General features: G+C 42.2%; 1 protein-coding gene across 1 annotated transcript; it reads left to right on the top strand.

The window, feature by feature from the left end:
• Positions 1 to 269: 269 nt before the first annotated feature.
• LOC103201810 (cytoskeleton-associated protein 5-like) lies at positions 270 to 11,585 on the top strand. Its single transcript, XM_007946555.2, has 10 exons — positions 270 to 293; positions 2,824 to 3,003; positions 3,835 to 4,022; positions 4,329 to 4,404; positions 5,388 to 5,576; positions 5,671 to 5,808; positions 6,892 to 6,975; positions 7,069 to 7,228; positions 11,041 to 11,192; positions 11,340 to 11,585. Exons 1-10 carry the CDS (start codon positions 270 to 272, stop codon positions 11,583 to 11,585), a joined length of 1,437 nt encoding a protein of 478 aa, XP_007944746.2.
• The last annotated feature ends 6,666 nt before the right edge of the window (positions 11,586 to 18,251 follow it).

The raw sequence follows: 18,251 nt of genomic DNA, 5'->3' as shown, positions 1-18,251 counted from the left end.
GAAGTGATTCAAAGAAGAAGAATACAATCTCACTTGCAAAGTGTTGGTTAGACTTACTCACACACTGCATAAACTTTGATCTCATTTCCAACTACAAATTTTATTTACAGAGACAAAACAGAGATTCTGAGAGAGTTCGAAATACTATTTAGGAACTAGTTTGGGAATATATCCCTTTCATTCTCCAACCATAGAAGTTGGCTACTTACTGTGGTATATATCTCTCTGATTCAAGTCTCAGTTGAAAATAGCAATTTCTTCAGGAAATAATGGTTTTTGTGGTAGAAGAGCAGGTTCGTTGTATGCATACAATGTTGATCCTGAAGTGCCACTCCCTAGGTTGGGCAATCTACTTCCGTAGTAATACTGCCTACATTTATAGAAGCTGGCAAGTCCAAAGTTCCTGGATCAAACGTCAAGCTGGAAGCTTTTCCCGACTCTTGCAGCCACAGAGGCTGAGGAGCTTAAGGTAGGCAGGCAGTACACCGGCTGTTGACTCCAACGAATGACGAATCCAAGATCTTCAAGCTGAATGGTGGATTGTTCACTCATGGACAGTTGTAGGCAGCACAACAGAATCCCAATCCACAGAAGAATCATGAGCATACCTAGTGTCTAGATATTTGTCATATAAATATCTTTCCACTAAGAGGAATGAGGGCTCCTTGGAGAAATGGCCAATTCCAGGGCTGAGTTAGAGAAAATACAAGATGAGCCTAGAACATCTTATGGTGGCAAACAAGAAGAGGCTCAAGGAATGATAGGGATATGTCCGAAGGACACAGAAGTCAGTTGGAATTGCCTCCTATGTCTGGATAGAGACAACTGGAGTACAAAATAAATAATGATAGTAATGAGTTACAGGTCAAATAAAATTCAGTAAATTTATTGAAGGAGCTTTGGTAGCACAGGGCATTTGACCGCTAACCAGGAGGCTGGCGGTTCAAACCCACCAGCCGCTCTTCGGAAGGAAGATGGGGCAATCTACTTCTGTAGTGATACTGCCTCAGAAACCCAAGGAGGGGTCGCTATGAGTCGGGTCCGACTTGACGGCACATAACAACAACAAAAACAGTTCATGCACGTATTAATTAATTAAAACTTTTAAGAGACATGGAATATTTGCATAGTTTCATAGTACCTCCCTGCAAAATACTTAAATACAAAGAGTAGTGTAATACACGAGGTGTTTATTGTAACTTTTGTAGTGAACAAAAAACAAACTAGAAACACACTAAAAGTTCATCAGTGAGGGAATGATTGAATAAATTTTGGTACATACATACATGGACTGATGTAGTCTTTAAAAATTAATTAGAATTTGTTTGCACAGGGAGAGATAGCTCAGGGGTGGGAATGCATGATAGGGAAGGACACAGGGAAGAGGTTGTGGGGAGAAAGTAGAAAGAGAGCTGTTACATTGTGGGGAATTGCAGTTTGTAATGAAACAAAATGTGTATGAAATGCTGTATGGAAAATGAATTTGCTCTGTAAACTTTCATCCAAATCACACATACACACACACACACAGAAACTGTTCCTGTTGATTTAAGGATTTCACAAGTTTCTGTGGAGTGAGAGAGATGCAGAGAAGTGTATATATGCTGTAGTACTCTTGTACAGTGAACAGTGGGCCAAATCTTGACCCTCTCTGTGTGTGCATTTGTGGTTGTATATAATTCTGTGAACATGAAAGAATATATATCAGGTTCTTAATGTTAGTTACCTCAGTAAAAGGTAGAGAATAAGCCACAAACAAAATCAAACCTACTGCCCTTGATTCCAACTCTTAACAACCCTGTAGGACAAAGTTGAACTGCCCCATAGGATTTCCAAGGCTGGAAATCTTTTTGGAAGCAGACCACCACATCTTTCTCCCATGGAGTCTCTGGTGGGTTCAAACTGCCAAGCTTTCAGTTAGCAGCCAGTGTTTAACCACTGCACCACCAGGACTCCTTGAGGAGTAAGCGCTCCAATAAAATACAGTATTTTTTTTTTTATGTTGACCATGTTGAAACAGCAATGTTAAATCATCTCAGTTATACAAACCTGTGTGTATGTGCCTGTGGGGTGTGCATGCATAAAGAAATGAAAGGACTACTGGCTTCCAGGATTCCAGAGGCACCATTCATGTTATAGTGTATAGAAATGCTGCCTCCTGGAACATGGGCTACACTGAAATTTGGTGCCCCTTGGAGTTGTGGAATTGTGCATTGTGACAGCCCTGCATAAAAGCTTAGTCACTGAAGATTGATTATGGTTATTGCAGAACATAATGTATGTAATTTATAAAATTGTAAAAATAAAGCTATTTTTACTATAGTGAATAGATTTGTTTATCCCCCCAGTAACATGTTACCATTAGTGACAATCAGTGTACTGAACCAAAAAGAGCACTGCACCAAAATGTGGGAGACCCAACTTTTGTGTTGGACTCAGTAGTCTGATCTTTCTGAACCTCGTTTTTCTCGTCTGGTAAATAGATACCTTACTCTCAGCCCTGTCTACCTTGCAGTAGCTACTGGGATGATCAAAAGATAATGGGTATAAAAGCACTCTTACAAATTGAACAGTTAAGCATAGGGATTATTGGAATAGGATCTGTAACTGATTCACCTGAGAGTGTCTTGCTCAGTAAATATTTACTGAATGATTGAATCCCAAAGGACTAGTTATTTGTATGTTAAGTGACTGGGTTTTTTCTAGCTAATATATTAGAAGTGCTTTGCCAATAAATACTCTTTCAGATGAGTTCCTTGCAGTGTCTTCTGCTATTTAGAAGTATGAAGTTTGGAAAATACATCTTGGATTTTTTGTTATCAGATTGATGAGGTCCTGAGACAGGAAGACAAAGCTGAAGCTATGTCTGGCCATATTGATCAGTTTCTGATAGCCACGTTCATGCAGCTAAGACTCATCTATAACACACACATGGCAGATGAGAAACTGGAGAAGGATGAGATCATCAAGTTGTACAGCTGTATCATTGGCAACATGATTTCGGTAAGGGCACCTCCAATCCCTCACTCCACCCAAAGCCTAAAGCCCAGGTCAGTGCAGGTGTTCCAGTGAGTCCTGTGTCTCTTGGTAGAATTGTACACGTGTGGTACAGCAAGCCACTGACTACTTACGTTGGATACTAGACTATATTCCAGCTTACCTTATTCTTAGGATATAAAATAGAATGCTTCAGACTACCTAAAATTCTGCTTCTTGTCAGTTTCTTCATCAGGCATGGTGGGTCCCAGCTAGCTTTGCACAGATGAGTATGCTCATGTTAGAAATATTTTATAAACCAAGGAAGCACATCAATTAATTTTGGTTATTACTCGTGGCTATAGGGGATTGTGTTGGTTTTTATTTTTTCTCAATACTTTGAATTTTTAAAAGTATGGTTGAATATATATATATATATATATATATATATATATATATGATTAAGTGTTTATTAGAATATGCCATATATATATATATAGATATAGATATATAGAGATATATATATATGATTAAGTGTTTATTAGAATATGCCACCCACAAAGGACAACAACATGGAAGATTAGATAGGAAATTTAGAGGGCAGTGACTTTATGTTAAATGGAGGACGAACAGTTTGGAAAAGGAGGGTGAAAATGGTTGTACAACTTGAAGAAAGTTATCAGTGTCACTGAATTGTATGTACATGGAGAAATTATTGAATTGGTGTATGTTCTGTTGTATATGTCCTCAACAACAACAAATAAATTATTGAAAATACATATTTATGCCACCTACGTTTATCTTCTTTAATCCACGTATTGAGTTATATACCTCCCTAACACAGTTGTGCTTGGGTAGCTGTTTCAGATAGAGAGTCTAGCCCGGGAGGCCTCAACTGGAGTACTGAAGGACCTGATGCATGGCCTCATCACCCTAATGCTGGATTCTAGAATTGAAGATCTAGAAGAAGGACAGCAAGTGATTCGCTCTGTGAACCTATTGGTGGTGAAGGTTCTAGAGAAATCAGACCAGACCAACATTCTGAGGTAAATCTGTTCTGTCAGCATTAGAACCTAGAACGGCCTCTCTTTTGTCTACACCGAAAAACCAGAAAGTCACTAGATCAGTTGTAACTTTACGTTTGCCTAATAAGGCAATTTATTACTCTTCTTTTCCTTATGGGCCAGAGGTAATCCAGCCTTGAGACAGAAGCTAAATCCAGCAACAACTCAGTAAGCCATCCAAGATTAGGAGTTTCTAGACTAGGACTGTAAACGTATAATTGCCTTCAGTTACTGATTTTAGGTGGAATGCACATTTGAAATTCATGGTATTGTATTTGTTTTTTCCAGTGCCCTACTTGTTTTGCTCCAAGACAGTCTACTAGCAACAGCCAGTTCTCCCAAATTCTCAGAGCTTGTTATGAAGGTGAAGTTGAAATGATTTGATCTCATCTCTTTCAAAGATGCACTCACTTGTTAAAGTGTGAGGAGAGGGGCGTTAGAGATAAGGCATAGACACAGTCCAACCAACACCCACTTGAAGAAGTGGTTGGTCTTCAGTTTTCCCTTTCTCCAGTTTATGCCCCAAGTCCATGCCTAAACGAACGATTCCTGTATGATACTGGCCTCAGAAAGAGTGAAAAGGAGGAGCTAGTTTTTAAATATCTTGCCAATTCTCCTAGAATCAAAAGGCAAGAAGTTTGGAACCCAGTCTTAGAAATTAATGGCTTTTTTTTGAGACAGATTTCATTTCTGTGTAGAAAAAAAGATATGTATAGTCCTATAATATTTTTGTGTTTAGTGGAAGACTCCAACTAAACATATCTATGACACTGTAAAAGAAGCCATGGACAGTGGCCCTCAGCTGCTAACCGAAAGGTCAACAGTTTGAACCACCAGTAGTTTAAGAAAAGACCTGGCACTCTGCTCCTGTAAAGATTTCGGCCTAGGAAACCCTCTGGGGCAGTTCTCCTCTGTCACAGTGACTCAGTCTGTCACTGAGTCGGAATTGACTTGATAGCAACAACAACATGACATGGTAATATTGTTACTCCACTGTAACAGGGTAAGATGCTTTGTCTCCTCAGATTAAGTTTGAGTAAGCAGTCTACTCCCAGGTCCCAATCACACCCAGGACAGAAGTTCCACATTTTCACAATCATTTAAAGCCCTTATCTTGGAGAGCAATTGGGTGGTAGGAGTGAGGAAGGTAGAGGGCTAACTTGTCACACCAGCCAGTGACATGGTTGATGTGGTTTAGTAGCTGAACTTGAAAGACATGATGTTCTACAAATATATCCTTGACCATCTTTTAGAAATGGTCCCAGAGCTTAGGGAAGATGAATGGTGGCAGAAATGATCCTCATTTTACAGTCACTCCTTTTAAACATTGGTTTTACTTTTCAATAGTGTCTCTGGAGAATGGTTCGACTCTTGCCTGATACCATCAACAGCATTAATCTGGACAGAATTCTTCTGGATATACACATTTTCATGAAGGTCTTTCCCAAAGAGAAGCTGAAGCAGTGCAAAAGTGAATTTCCCATAAGGACCCTAAAGACTCTGCTGCATACCTTATGCAAATTAAAAGGGCCCAAGGTGAGCAAGAACAGGACCTGGTCCCTGCACAAGCTTGAGAGAACATCACGGACGTGGCATTACTACCATTTGAATATGCATATGTCTCCCTCAGATCCTGGACCACCTAACAATGATTGACAACAAGAATGAGTCTGAGCTGGAGGCCCACCTCTGCCGCATGATGAAGCACAGTATGGACCAGACCGGGAGCAAATCTGATAAGGAAACAGAAAAGGGAGCATCTCGAATAGTGAGTGTCCTGACTGGAAGGAGGGCTGAGGGAAATGAGGTGATACCAGAAGTGATCTAAGGTATAAGCCAACTGGAGCCTGTCCTTCTTTGAGCCAAAGGTGAAGGTTCAAGAACCAGTATAATCAATCTCCTGCTATAGTGCTGTAACTATTTCTACCTTGAAATTTTTTAATATATTATAACCATGTGCTTCTTGGTCCCCAAGGAAAGTTTCTATGTATGTGCCTGTTCTGGTTACCTAGTGTCGCTCTGACAAGAATATACCATGAATGGGATAGCCTTAACAAACAGGAGTTTATTCTTACAATTTGGAGGCTTTAAGTCCAAGTTCAAAGTACCAGGCTCTATGGGCTGGGTGAAAGCCCCTCAACCTTGGGATCCAGCTCTGCCTCCTGCTCCTGGCCCACTGAAGTTTGAGGCATTTCTTCACTCAGACAGCTGCTGGCTGCTGAGGCTGAGAAGCCCCAAGGTTGACAAGTAAAAAGGCACAGACTTGATGTTACCAAACCACATGGCAGGCCATTAACTTAAGTCATTGTAAATCCCAAGGTCAGCAGAGCATAGCAGGCTGCTGAACAATGACACGGCTACATGCAGGGGCCAAGCGTGCCATAGGCTAGAGACCATTCTCAAAGCTTCTCCTTAAATACAGGAAGCAGACCACATCCCAAAGGCAGTTACTCAGCTGCTTGTGGTAGATCCCACCCTGGAGTTGATTGCCAGTCTCATCATGGGGAATAACTACCACCAGCTGCCCAGCCACTCAACCAGGTCCAGCCAAGTTGACACACAAACGTAACTACCACAGTGCCTAAGGTATTGGTCTCCAGATAAATCCACTGTCAGTTCCATTTAATTGGGAAGGAATGGTCCAGGTCCTTCATCAAGTGTAATTGAAAACCCAGATTGTTAGTGTTTCCACCACAGACCCTGTAGTGTTTGGGCTTCCTGTAGTATGTCTGCAAGAACATAACTAATAAGCTCCAGATTCTGAGATGTTTTCAGTACATATCCAGTTATTGGTTCCTTAATTAATAACTCAAGGCTAACTAGTCCTTCTTGGTGTCTTTCAACTTTTCAGGATGAAAAATCATCCAAGGCCAAAGTGAATGATTTCTTAGCTGAGATTTTTAAGAAGATTGGCTCCAAAGAGAACACTAAAGAGGTGAGCGGGGAAGAGTTAAGCCATGTTGGGATCTGCTTTATGCAAAAGGGACACTAACTAACATCCATTTCTACCCCTTTTCCTTTTGACTAGGGTCTAGCAGAATTGTATGAATATAAGAAAAAATACTCAGATGCTGATATTGAACCGTTTCTAAAAAATTCCTCACAGTTCTTCCAGAACTATGTGGAGAGAGGCCTTCGAATGATTGAGATGGAGAGGGAGGGCAAAGGCCATATCCCCACCTCCACAGGTATGGTTTCTTCAGTGTTGTTGAGCTGGCCGCTGACTCATGGCAACCCCGTGCACCGTAGAACGGATCATGGTCCCGTGACATGCCCGTGATCAAACTGCTGTAACCCATCGGGCTTTCATTGGCCAATTTTTGGAAGCAGATCCCCAGACCTCTCTTCCTAGTCTGTCTTAGTCTGGAAGCTCTGCTGAAAGCTGTCACAAGCATGACAAGTGGTGGCTGCCCATTGCATTGGCTGGGAATCGAACTCATATTTCCTACCTGGTAGCCAAGAATTCTCCCATTGAAGTGCCTTCATCTAATAGCTCTGGGAATAAGCTCAAAGTACCTTCCAGCTCAGAAGTTAAAGTTTTGATTAGTTTAAATTCATATCCGTGAACCTTGAGGTTAGGGTCACCAATGATCTTCACAGTGCTCTATCCTGTGGTCGATTCTTTGTCACCTTCATAACTCACTGCTATTATTGGATAATGATAATCATTCCCTGACCTTCAGATGGTATCTTCACTTTGCTTCCCTATCTCATTTTCTTCACATTAGCTGTTCCTTTTTGTTGTCCTAGTTTTTAGTGCTACTGTAACAGAAGTACCACAAGTTGGTGACTTTATCAAACAGAAATTTATTTTCTCACCATTGAGGAGACTAGAAGTCTGAATTCAGGATGTCAGCTCTAGGGGAAGGTTCTCACTGTCTGCTCTGGGGAAGATACTTTCCTCATCTTCTGAAACAGTCTTCTCGGCATTCCTTGGTGATCACGTGCCATCTGCTTTTTCCCCATGTTTGCTTGTTTCTGGACCTAATCTGCTCCTTTTATATCTCAACAGTGATTGCCTTATAACACACTCTACACTGATAGGGCCTCATTAACATAACAAAGAAGACCCTATTCCGAAATGGGATGACATCCACAGGTCTAGGGATCAGGATTCCAACACATTTTTGTGGGACACAGTTGAGTCCATACATAACAGTCTCTTTGGCTGCTACTCTCCTTGACCTCATAATATTGGTATCCCCCAGGGTTCAGTGCATGATTATCTCTTTCCTCTTACTCTTATACCCTTAACAAATTCATCTACTCTCATCACTTTAGATGCCATTTACATTGCAATGAGTCCAATTTTTTTAATCTCCACTTCAGACTTCCTCCTGATCTCTAGACTGATAGATCCCACATGACATCCCCACTTGGGTTTCTAGTTGTTGAGGTTAGGTGCTTTGAGTCAATTCCGACTTACAGCAACCCTATAGGACAGAATAGAACCACCCCATAGGGTTTCCTAGGCTGTAACCTTTATGGAAACAGGTCGCCAGGTCTTTTCTCCTGCAGAGCAGCTGGTGGGTTTGAACCACTGACCTTTTGGTTAGTAACCAAGCACTTAACCATTGTACCACCAGGGTGCCTTTGGGTTTCTAGTAGACATGATGAATTTAACATGTCAAAAGCTACGTTCCTCATTTACCTCAAGTAGACACACGCCCTGGAGAGAACAATCATGGGAGAAGGAAGGGCTGCATATGCACAGGGAGACAGCTCAGGGGGCAGGAGAGTATGGAGGGATGGACACTGGGAAGTGGTAACTATGTGGAGGAAGTGGGAGGGGAGCTGTTGCATTGTGGTAAACCGTGGTCAATGACATGAGACAAAGTATATGTGAACTGCTGTATGGAAAGTGAATTTGCTCTGTAAATCTTTACCTAAATCACAATTTAAAAAAAAAAAAGCTACATTTCTGATCTCTGCTGCCCCTCTTCACCCTCCCCCAAAAAAATAAACCTGCTTTATTTGCATTCTTCTCCATCTTGGTTGATGCCAGTTTTGCACATACCGCATACTTTTGAATCTTCTCTTTCTCTCTATCAGGAAATCCTTTTGGCTCCATCTGCAAACTGTATGCAAAATCCACCCACACTTATCACCTTCGCTGCTGTCACCCTGGTCTGAGGCATCTCAGCCTGGATGTAGCACTTCCCTCCTAGCTGATCTCCATGTTGCCACCCCTGCCTCCCTGTATTCATTTCTCCACATAGCATCAAAACAGCTCTTCTTGACAATGTTCCTCCACCTATGAAGTCCTACACTGTATGGCCTCCTGACACCTCTGTGCTCTCATCTCCTGCTGATCTCCTGAACTCTTTCCACTCCAGGCCCACTGCCTCCTTGCTATTCCTGGAACATACCAGGCGTGTGCCTTCTTAGGGCCTTTGCGATGGCTATGTCTTACATGTAGATTGTGCTTCCTCAAGGTGGCCTTGTGGCTAGCTCCCTTTTCTCCTTCACATCTTTGTTCAGAGACTTTATTTAAAACTTGCAACCTACTCCCTACTCCTTATAGCACTTACCACCTCTAACATACCATATAATGGACTACTTATTAGGTTACTTGTTTGGTGTATGTCTCTCTGCTAGAATTTAAAATCCACAAGGGCAGGGAATTGTATCTGTTTTGTCATCTAGTACAGAGTAGGCCCTTGGTAGGCATTTGTTGACCAACATAAATGAATGTTTATCCTAAGAGAAATTGAAATGTTACTATCCCCACAGTGAAAAGCCAGTCTTTTAGAATTACTGCTCGGGATCTAGAGACTAAAGGAAAACCTTGGAGATTTTAGTGACAGGAAATACTTACCAGAGTGTTAAGCCAAAAAAGAAGACCCAGCTGCAAAACTTCCCTCTCACGAGTGCTAACTGGGGCTCTGGCATGTTCCCTCAGCATGCACCCTGCTGGGCTGATGTGCCCATTCAAGTGTGTGTGCTCTCTTAAATCATCTCTTTGTTTCCTTTTGGCCCATTAAGTTATCCTTCTTCAAGACCTTAAAAGTCTTTTTCCTAAAGTGTGGTGAGAAGACTGTCAAATAGTGTGCCAGCATAGACGTATCAGAGTCGGGTAATCAGGCTAGGGCCTCCTTTTCTCATTTCCAAAGTCCTTTCTGGTGATGTCCAGCATTTGATTGATATTTTGGGCCTAAACGTCACATTTGTAGCACAAGTATGTGATCCCACTGATTAATTGGTCTCATGCCTGAAAGTATTCACACATCTCTCATGACTGGTCCTTCCTTTTCCACCCTGAGAGTGTTCTCACCTTCACATGAAAGGGCTCTTCTTTCCCTCTGGTCACTTACTTTACTTCCTGTGGACCATAAGGGAGTTTTCTTCTCAGCACCTCCATCATGCGTTTTCTTTGCCTATATTTTATGACTATTCTTTGCTGAAGTGTAGACACATTAAGGCACCTTAAATTTAGGCATGGGGTGTTTTGGGTTTGGTTTGGTGTTTTAGTTTTTCTGTCCTGTCAGAATGTTGATCCTCGTCAGGGTGTTACACATACTGCCGTTTCTCTCACCGTAGCAGACAGGTCCTTGTTGCCCTTCACGGGTATCATTAGGAACTTTACTCTGTGTCATCTGGGCTCAACTGAGACGAATTCTTTCAGATACTTGAAGTCCTCAGAGTGTTCCTTTAGGAAGTTACAAGGGTGGCTATTTGCTCGCACAATTCAGAGGGCTGAGACCTGGGATTATGGAAAACAACCTTCTGTATAACCTAGAGTATAGATGGACAGCCCAGCTTATGTCTGCCCTTCTGTGTCAGTTCTCAAAGTTCCTGCTAAGCTTACTGTGTATATTTCAAAGTACCCTTTACCATCAACCCCTGGTGGATGCTTGTGGATTACTTAGTTTTCAAGTATAGTGGAGATATGTAAGCCCCCAGGAAATTCTTCATTGTTCCCTTTGTTGGTAGATCAGCCAGGAGTCTAGAAGTGGGGAATGTATGGGTCTGAATATTCTTTCTGCATTTTCCTCTGTAGGCATCTCCCCTCAGATGGAAGTCACATGCGTCCCCACTCCCACAAGCACAGTGTCCTCCATAGGTAATACAAATGGAGAAGAGGTCGGACCATCTGTCTACCTGGAAAGGCTAAAAATCCTCCGGCAGCGCTGTGGTCTGGACAATACCAAGGTACTATTCTTTTACTTCTGGGTGGTCCAAGGAGGCCAGTGACAAGCCAGGGCAGGGGCCAGCTGGCCCGTAGAGAAGTGTTTCAGTCTTGCTACATGCTGTTCTGGAGCTGCTCCTTGACCTGGTTAATGTCTCTTCTCTCAACAGCAAGACGACCGACCTCCATTGACGTCTTTGCTTTCCAAACCAGCAGTTCCTACCATCGTCTCCTCCACAGACATGCTTCACAGCAAACTCTCACAGCTCCGGGAGTCACGGGAGCAGCACCAGCATTCAGACCTGGATTCTAACCAGACTCACTCTTCAGGAACCATGACCACATCGTCCTCCTCCACAGCAAACATTGATGACTTGAAAAAAAGACTGGAGAGAATAAAGAGCAGTCGCAAATGAAGCTGCCCCATTCTCCCAGCACCCTGCAGCTTTAGTTTACTAAACTAGAAGTCCTCATAGTTTAAAGTGGCCTCGGCAGGCCTAGTGTACACAAACAGGTTGTATGTATCATACCGTGGATCTAGGGGAGGAGTCGTTGTGGCACAAGTATTTGTACATACTCTGCTTCTCTCCGTCAGCATCCTGCCTCTCTGAAAGACTGTCTGTGTATTAGTTTAGTGTACAGACCTGTAAACAGCTGCTCTCCTCTCAACTCAGACTAGTTTCCCTATCCTTTTCCTTTTATTTTTAATTTCTCATTTGTAAAGTCCTAATCTTTCCTAGCTTTTAACTATTAGAAACTCTTTAATAGTTTTCCTTTCAGTTTGTGAGTTCTTCTCCCTGTAACCCTGAAGGGTCACTGTATTCTGTATGAATGCATGGCATGATAAAACTAATTTTAAGAGTCTTCTGTAAATAAAGTTTGCATTAACTATACTTGTCTCCCAAGAAGTCCCATATCTTGGAGTGCTGAGGTAGCTCTTTCTGTGACCTTTTCTTGGGACAAGCTGGTGTTCAGCCAGCTGGAGAAAGGTCACACCCTTGAAGTCGTCTTTCACTCTTTTGGAGTAGGAAGAACACACCTCTGCAGCTTTTTCTCAGCTGCTAGGGGAGCAGAGAAATGTCATTTTGAGATTTTGATCATGACTTCCCTCCCATCATCACTGCGGTTCCAAGGAGCTCCTAGGCATCTTTCACTTCCTGCCCAAGTGTACTTGAGATTATGCCCAGGGATTGACTGTGCTACAGAGGTTCTTCCACTGCAACGTGATTTGGGTGCATTTGGCTCGTGGATTGAGGGCTGGCTTAGGGGCTTCCTGCTGGTTTTCTGGGGCTATTTGGATACAGGGTAACAGCTGTTTCACATTCAGTCTGAGTGAGAACCAGAAAGTGAACTGACAGTTCCCCACTGAATAAATTCCACAAGGCCTCCCTCCACAGTCAGAAAACTCTTCAGGTCTAAGAGGTTTAGGATTCAGGTGGGAGAGAAACTTTTTGGACAAAGTTCAGAGGAACTTTCGTCTTCTAGTCCACCTTGTACTCAACTAATGTTCAAGAAATGAAAGGAAAAATGAATACCAGGCATCATTTTCAGGTGGCCTCTATGCTGCCTGAAGTTAATAATTCCTCTCCCTTTTGTTTACTGAAGGGAAGATAGAGTTCAGTGCTACAGCAGAAAGACATGTTAAAAAGAGTGGCTGCATTTGGCTCTGAAATTAGCACAGCTAATAAAAACGAAGTACCCAGAGCTTACAACCCTGACAGCTGTGATAGAGGGAGGCATTCTTATGAGATTGTGTGCCCTTGTTTAAAAAGCAGATTCAGGATGTTACAACACTTTATTATTATTATTATTGTGATTTGGCTGAAAATGTACCGAGCAAATTCACTTTCCACACAACAGTTCATCTATACTTTGTCTCATGACATTGACTACAATTTACCACAATGCAACAACTCCCCTCCCACTTCCTTCCGATGGTTACTTATTCCCTGTGTCCATCCCTCCATGCACTCCTGCCCCCTGAGCTGTCTCCCTGTGCATAAGCAGCCCTTCTTTATCCCATGATTGTTCTCTCCAACGAGTGTATCTACCTCAGATAAATGTTCAACTCATATGCCTATCTTTTGTTTGGCTGGAAGCCACAGGAGTGGGTTCAATTCCAGACCTGAAGGGCAGCTAGGGGCCATGGTCTCAGTGGTTCCACCATGCTCTATCAGACCAGCAAACCTGGTCCCCCTTTCCCCGCCCAAATGATTTTGAGTTTTGGATCCCCCTCTGAGTGGTTGACGGGTAGCCGGGCACCATCTAGTTCTTCTACTCTCATAGTCGTATAGGCTGAAGATCACAGGGTGTACCAGTTGCAAGGACTAATTGTTACCATGAATCTTCAGTTTTCTTCATTCTTCTTTACTCTGGACAAGGAGAGACCCATCATTGCATCTAGATGGCTGCTTGCAAGCTTTTAAGACCCCAGCCACTACTTGCCAAAGTAGGAGGTGGAACAATATCTTGTGTAGTATGTTATGCCAATTGAGCTTGATGTCCTCTGTGACTATGGTCCTGAGCCCACAGGTTCAACTACTTGGTCCCTCTGGATAGCTGGCTGTGACCACGAAGTGACTACAACCTTGTCCCTTGTCAGCTCTACTATACTCCTGGGAGTTCTTACAGAACATACAAGTACACTTGTAGAACCATTGTCTGCCAACCCTATACGTGGTCTTGGGTACACTCCCTGCTGCATAGACGTACCTAATAGTTCAGCTTGTCCTCCCATCTATCTACCTGTATACCTGTGTTTGCCTTCACTGACAACGCAGTACTGTATGTGCAAAAGGGTTCATCTTTGTTGTCTGCACCTCCCATGTACCTCTCTATGTCTTCCTCTTCCTCAATTCCCCTTCTCTGCACCCAAATCAATACTTATGTCTACCTATCTGACAGTGTTCCCTCCCCTCCCCTCCCACTCCTGGTAACCAGCAAAGAAAATTTCCTTCCATATAGAAAACTTTCCTTGACTTGTACAATAACGGATTAATACAGTAGTCTCTGTGACTGACTTATTTCACCCAGCATAATGTTCTCCAATTTCATCCACATTATGCGGTTTTTGTTTTTAATGCATTTCATTGAAATATAATTTATGTACAGTGAAATACACAAAACTAAAGTGGCATGGGTCAATGCATTTATTTTTTTCAGTGTTCCCTTCCCTCCTCTCCCACCCCTGGGAACCATCAAAGAGTTTTCCTCCATATATAAACCTTTCCTTGACCCTCCACAACAATGAACTAATACTATATTTGTCCTTCTGTGATTGACTTATGTCACTCAGCATAATGTCCTCCAAGTTCATCCATATCATGCAGTGTTTTGCAGACTCTACATTATTCTTTAATGCTGCACAGCATTCCATTATATATGTGTGTGTACCATAGTTTGGTCATCCACTCATCCACTATAAATCTTAGAGGTAAGTCCCTTGCCAAATACATAATTATCGGCAAATACGAACTTGTTGCATCATTTTTGTTATGTGCTTTTTCATGGCATCAATTTCTTTGTTCCATATAATTTTCTATGCTGAGCTCGTTTTGTTTATGAATTGTGTTATCACTTCCTTCATTGCTATTGTTTTAGTATTTGCTGAATATTTATGCTGGTTCTCTTTTTTGATGTGAAGGTTTATCATTTTTCTTTGAGGTTACCCTGTGATTTATAGTTTTCTTCCCAAGTTTAGAACAGTCTATTCTATCTCATAGTTGTCATGACTTCCCTACCATCTATAAGTTCTGTAATGCCACGGTTTTTTTCCCTCTTTTTGGTTTGCAGTTGTCCTCATTTGTTAATTGATGTCTCTGGTTCCCTGTTTACAACCTTGTAGGCTTGTTTACTTTGGCTATTTCCATAGCTGGGTTGGTTTCTGGGTTACATCATCATGTGTGTTAATGATCAGTTGTTGTTGGCTGTTCTTGCTTCTCTGTCCAAAGGGCTCCCTTTAGCATCTCTTATAAGGTTGGTCTGGTTTTAACAAATTCCCTTACTTTCTGCTTATCTGGAAATGTCTTAATTTCACCATCATATTTGAGGGACAGTTTTGTTGGGTACATCATTCTTGGTTGGAAATTTTTCTCTTTCAGTTTTATATATACCATCCCATTGTCTTCTCGCCTGCATGGTTTCTGTTGAGAAATCCAAGCTTAGTCTTATTGGTTGCCCCTTGTAGGTAACTTTTTGTTTTTCTCATGTTACTCTCATGATTCTTTGTCTTTGGTTTTGGTAAGTTTGTTGATGATATGTCTTGGTGATTTTCTTTTGGGGTCTATCCTGTTTGGGATTCATTGGACTTCCTGAATGGATATATTCTCATCTTTCACCTTACCAGGAAAATTCTCTTCCAAAAAATCTTTCACAATTTTCTCTGTGGTTTTATTTGTGTCTTCCTGTTCTGGAATTCCGATTACACGTAGGTTATTCCTTTTGATGGTATCCCACATGACCCTTAGGCTTTCTTCATTTTGTTTTGATCTTTTTTCCGATTGATTCCTTTCCAAAGAAGTGTTCAGGTACTTGCCTTCAGATTCCCTTAATTCTGTTTTCCATTGATTCAGTTCTGCCCCTTTGCCCATTCAGTGTCTTATCTATTTCTGAAAATTTAGTATTAATCTTCTGGATTTCTGTGTGTATATTTTGTATCATTTCTAATTTTTCATTTATTTTGTCATTTTGTTCTTGTGTTGTCTTTCAAAATTGTTCTAGGGTTTTCTGTGTTTTTCTTGCTCTGTCTCTCAATTCGTTGAAGATACCTAAATATAATTCTTTCGAATTCCTTATCAGGGAGTTCCAATGCTGCCTCTTCCTCAGGGATGTGTTTTGGGTCTGTATCCTGGTCCCTTGTTTCTCCTGCTTTATCTTGCTTCCTTGTGTGATGCTCTGCTATCTATGAGGCATTGTGATGTTTTTGTGTCTAAAGTTAATTGGTGATTGTATGTTGGAGTGACTTACCCATGATTTTAGTTTGCTTTGTATGTTATCTATGCAAGCAGGGTACTATGCTCCTCTATTAGCTAGTTGACAGCACTTTGGCACTCACCACTTGTCTCCTGTTGTCAGCCTCTCAATGTCCCTGCCAACCTTGGCTAACAGAGCCTATTCTTAGGTCCCTGGAATCCGAATGAGAATGCTATCACTTTAAAATCCAAAATGGCCACCACTTGTAAACATTCAAAATGGCTGCACCCTCAGTCAGTTTAAATATCCCAAATGGCCTCCACTTGTAAACATTCAAAATGGCTACCCCTCAGTCACTTTAAATATCCAAAATGGGCACTACTTGTAAACATTCAAAATGGCTGCATCTTGGTCACTTTAAATACCCAAAATGGCTGCCGTGTGTAAACAACCAAAATGGCTACACCCTCCAGACAATGGAAAGTCCACAGCTTAGGTAGTCTCCCTCCTTGGTGTTTCCCTTCCTAGTCACAGGCCACCAGTGCAGTCGTCCATGCAGCCTTTGGTGACCAGGGCTGAACTTTAGGTCAATTCTCAGGTCCCAACACCACTTGGAAATATTCAGGCTGTCGGTCCCGTCAGAGTAGCTGATAATCTGCAGCTCCGACCATCTCTGTACTCACTGTTTTCGTTCCAAGTTTTTCCACTAGTTGGTGCCTAATCCACTTCTGTATAGTTCCTTTCAAAGTTCAGGGTTCCAGGATAATCTTCTATGTCTCTGTCAATTGGTTTTTCTTTTCTTTGTTGAAGAGTGTCTGTGTCGCTTGAATGCCTATTCTTCCATCTTATTCTCTACGTTATTCTTTAGGGTTGCATAGTATTCCAGTGTGTGTATGTACCATACCCAATCACACAAGCTGAAATTCACTGTTGTAGGCTATGGTGTCTAATTCCCCGAGTCATAAATGCACCTAATGGGCAGAGCTACATTTGCTGAATCAAGAACTATAGTTTGAGGGCAACAGTGGGTAAGTGCCATGCTTCATGCCTGACTGTGACCTCTGACAGCAGTAACGGGAGTGTGCACCCTGCAAGGGCATCTTTGTGGTTCCATGACTCACAACTTTCAGATATGCCCAAACCCTTATGAATCCACGTGTATACCCTAGCTCCCACTTCTTGGAAAAACAAGTGGCCTAAGTCTGACAGCTGCCGTGTGAGTAGGAATTCTGTGAAGCAACAGCCCCACCAGTATGCTATTTACGGGAGCCAGAGGAGGGAATCAGTAAGTGGCAGAGGGACTTTCCACATGTAAGCACTAGTGACAAAAAAGAGCAATGTATGGACAGCTGAGCGAGTACTAGGCATTGTGCTAAGTACTTCCGTAATACCACATTGAATCCACACAACTTTATGGGGTAGTGTCATTCTATGTATCTTTTCAAAGGTTCAGGAAGGTTACTTGACCATAGCTATCCATTAAAGTCAGAATCAGAATATGAACCCAGGCAATCTGACGCTAGGGCCCATGCTCCCAAGTGCTGGATCCCACAGTACTCTTAACAGGAAGACATTTAAAATACTAAGCTCTTTTTCGGCATAAACTTGGTATTTTAATGACACGCAGAAGGATGTAGGAACTTACAGAAGAGTTAAGGTAAAGACAAACATGCATCTGTCCATCCTTCACTACACCCCTCCTCCTGCATCTTCTCTGGTCCTAGGACAAACGCCCTGTAGCACAGCCACTAGGAGCATAAGCCTTGCCATCTTGTGACCACATTTCAAGTCTTAGATTTACCCCTTCTTAGCTGTGGAACCTTGGGCAAAATACTTCAACCCTGTTCACTCCTCTATGTTTTATGAGGACAATACCTATCACTTGTGATAAATACAAGAGAGAAAGGCCCAAGTCGAACTTTTTAGGTGCTCACAGATTCAAGCTGCCTTCTCCCCTCTCACCCGGCCCTGGCCTGGAGGTGATGGGTTCTTTAAGTCCTACCCAGCATTATTACAGGGTCTTCCTGAGCCCGCTCCAGGGAGCTGCCCACGAACAGCACCAGGAGCACTGAGACTCGTTGAGAGAGTCACTTTTATTGAGAACTAGTCTTAGAAACAAACCACAAAAATACTTTGACTGGATTGGTTTTGGTGATTTTGCAGTAAGGAGT

Source organism: Orycteropus afer, unplaced genomic scaffold (genome assembly GCF_000298275.1).
Source record: "Orycteropus afer afer isolate SDZICR_OR568_19922 unplaced genomic scaffold, OryAfe1.0 scaffold00165, whole genome shotgun sequence".
Taxonomy (NCBI): domain Eukaryota; kingdom Metazoa; phylum Chordata; class Mammalia; order Tubulidentata; family Orycteropodidae; genus Orycteropus; species Orycteropus afer.
The sequence above is the reverse complement of the archived record's forward strand: the minus strand, read 5'-3'. Positions and strand labels throughout refer to the sequence as shown.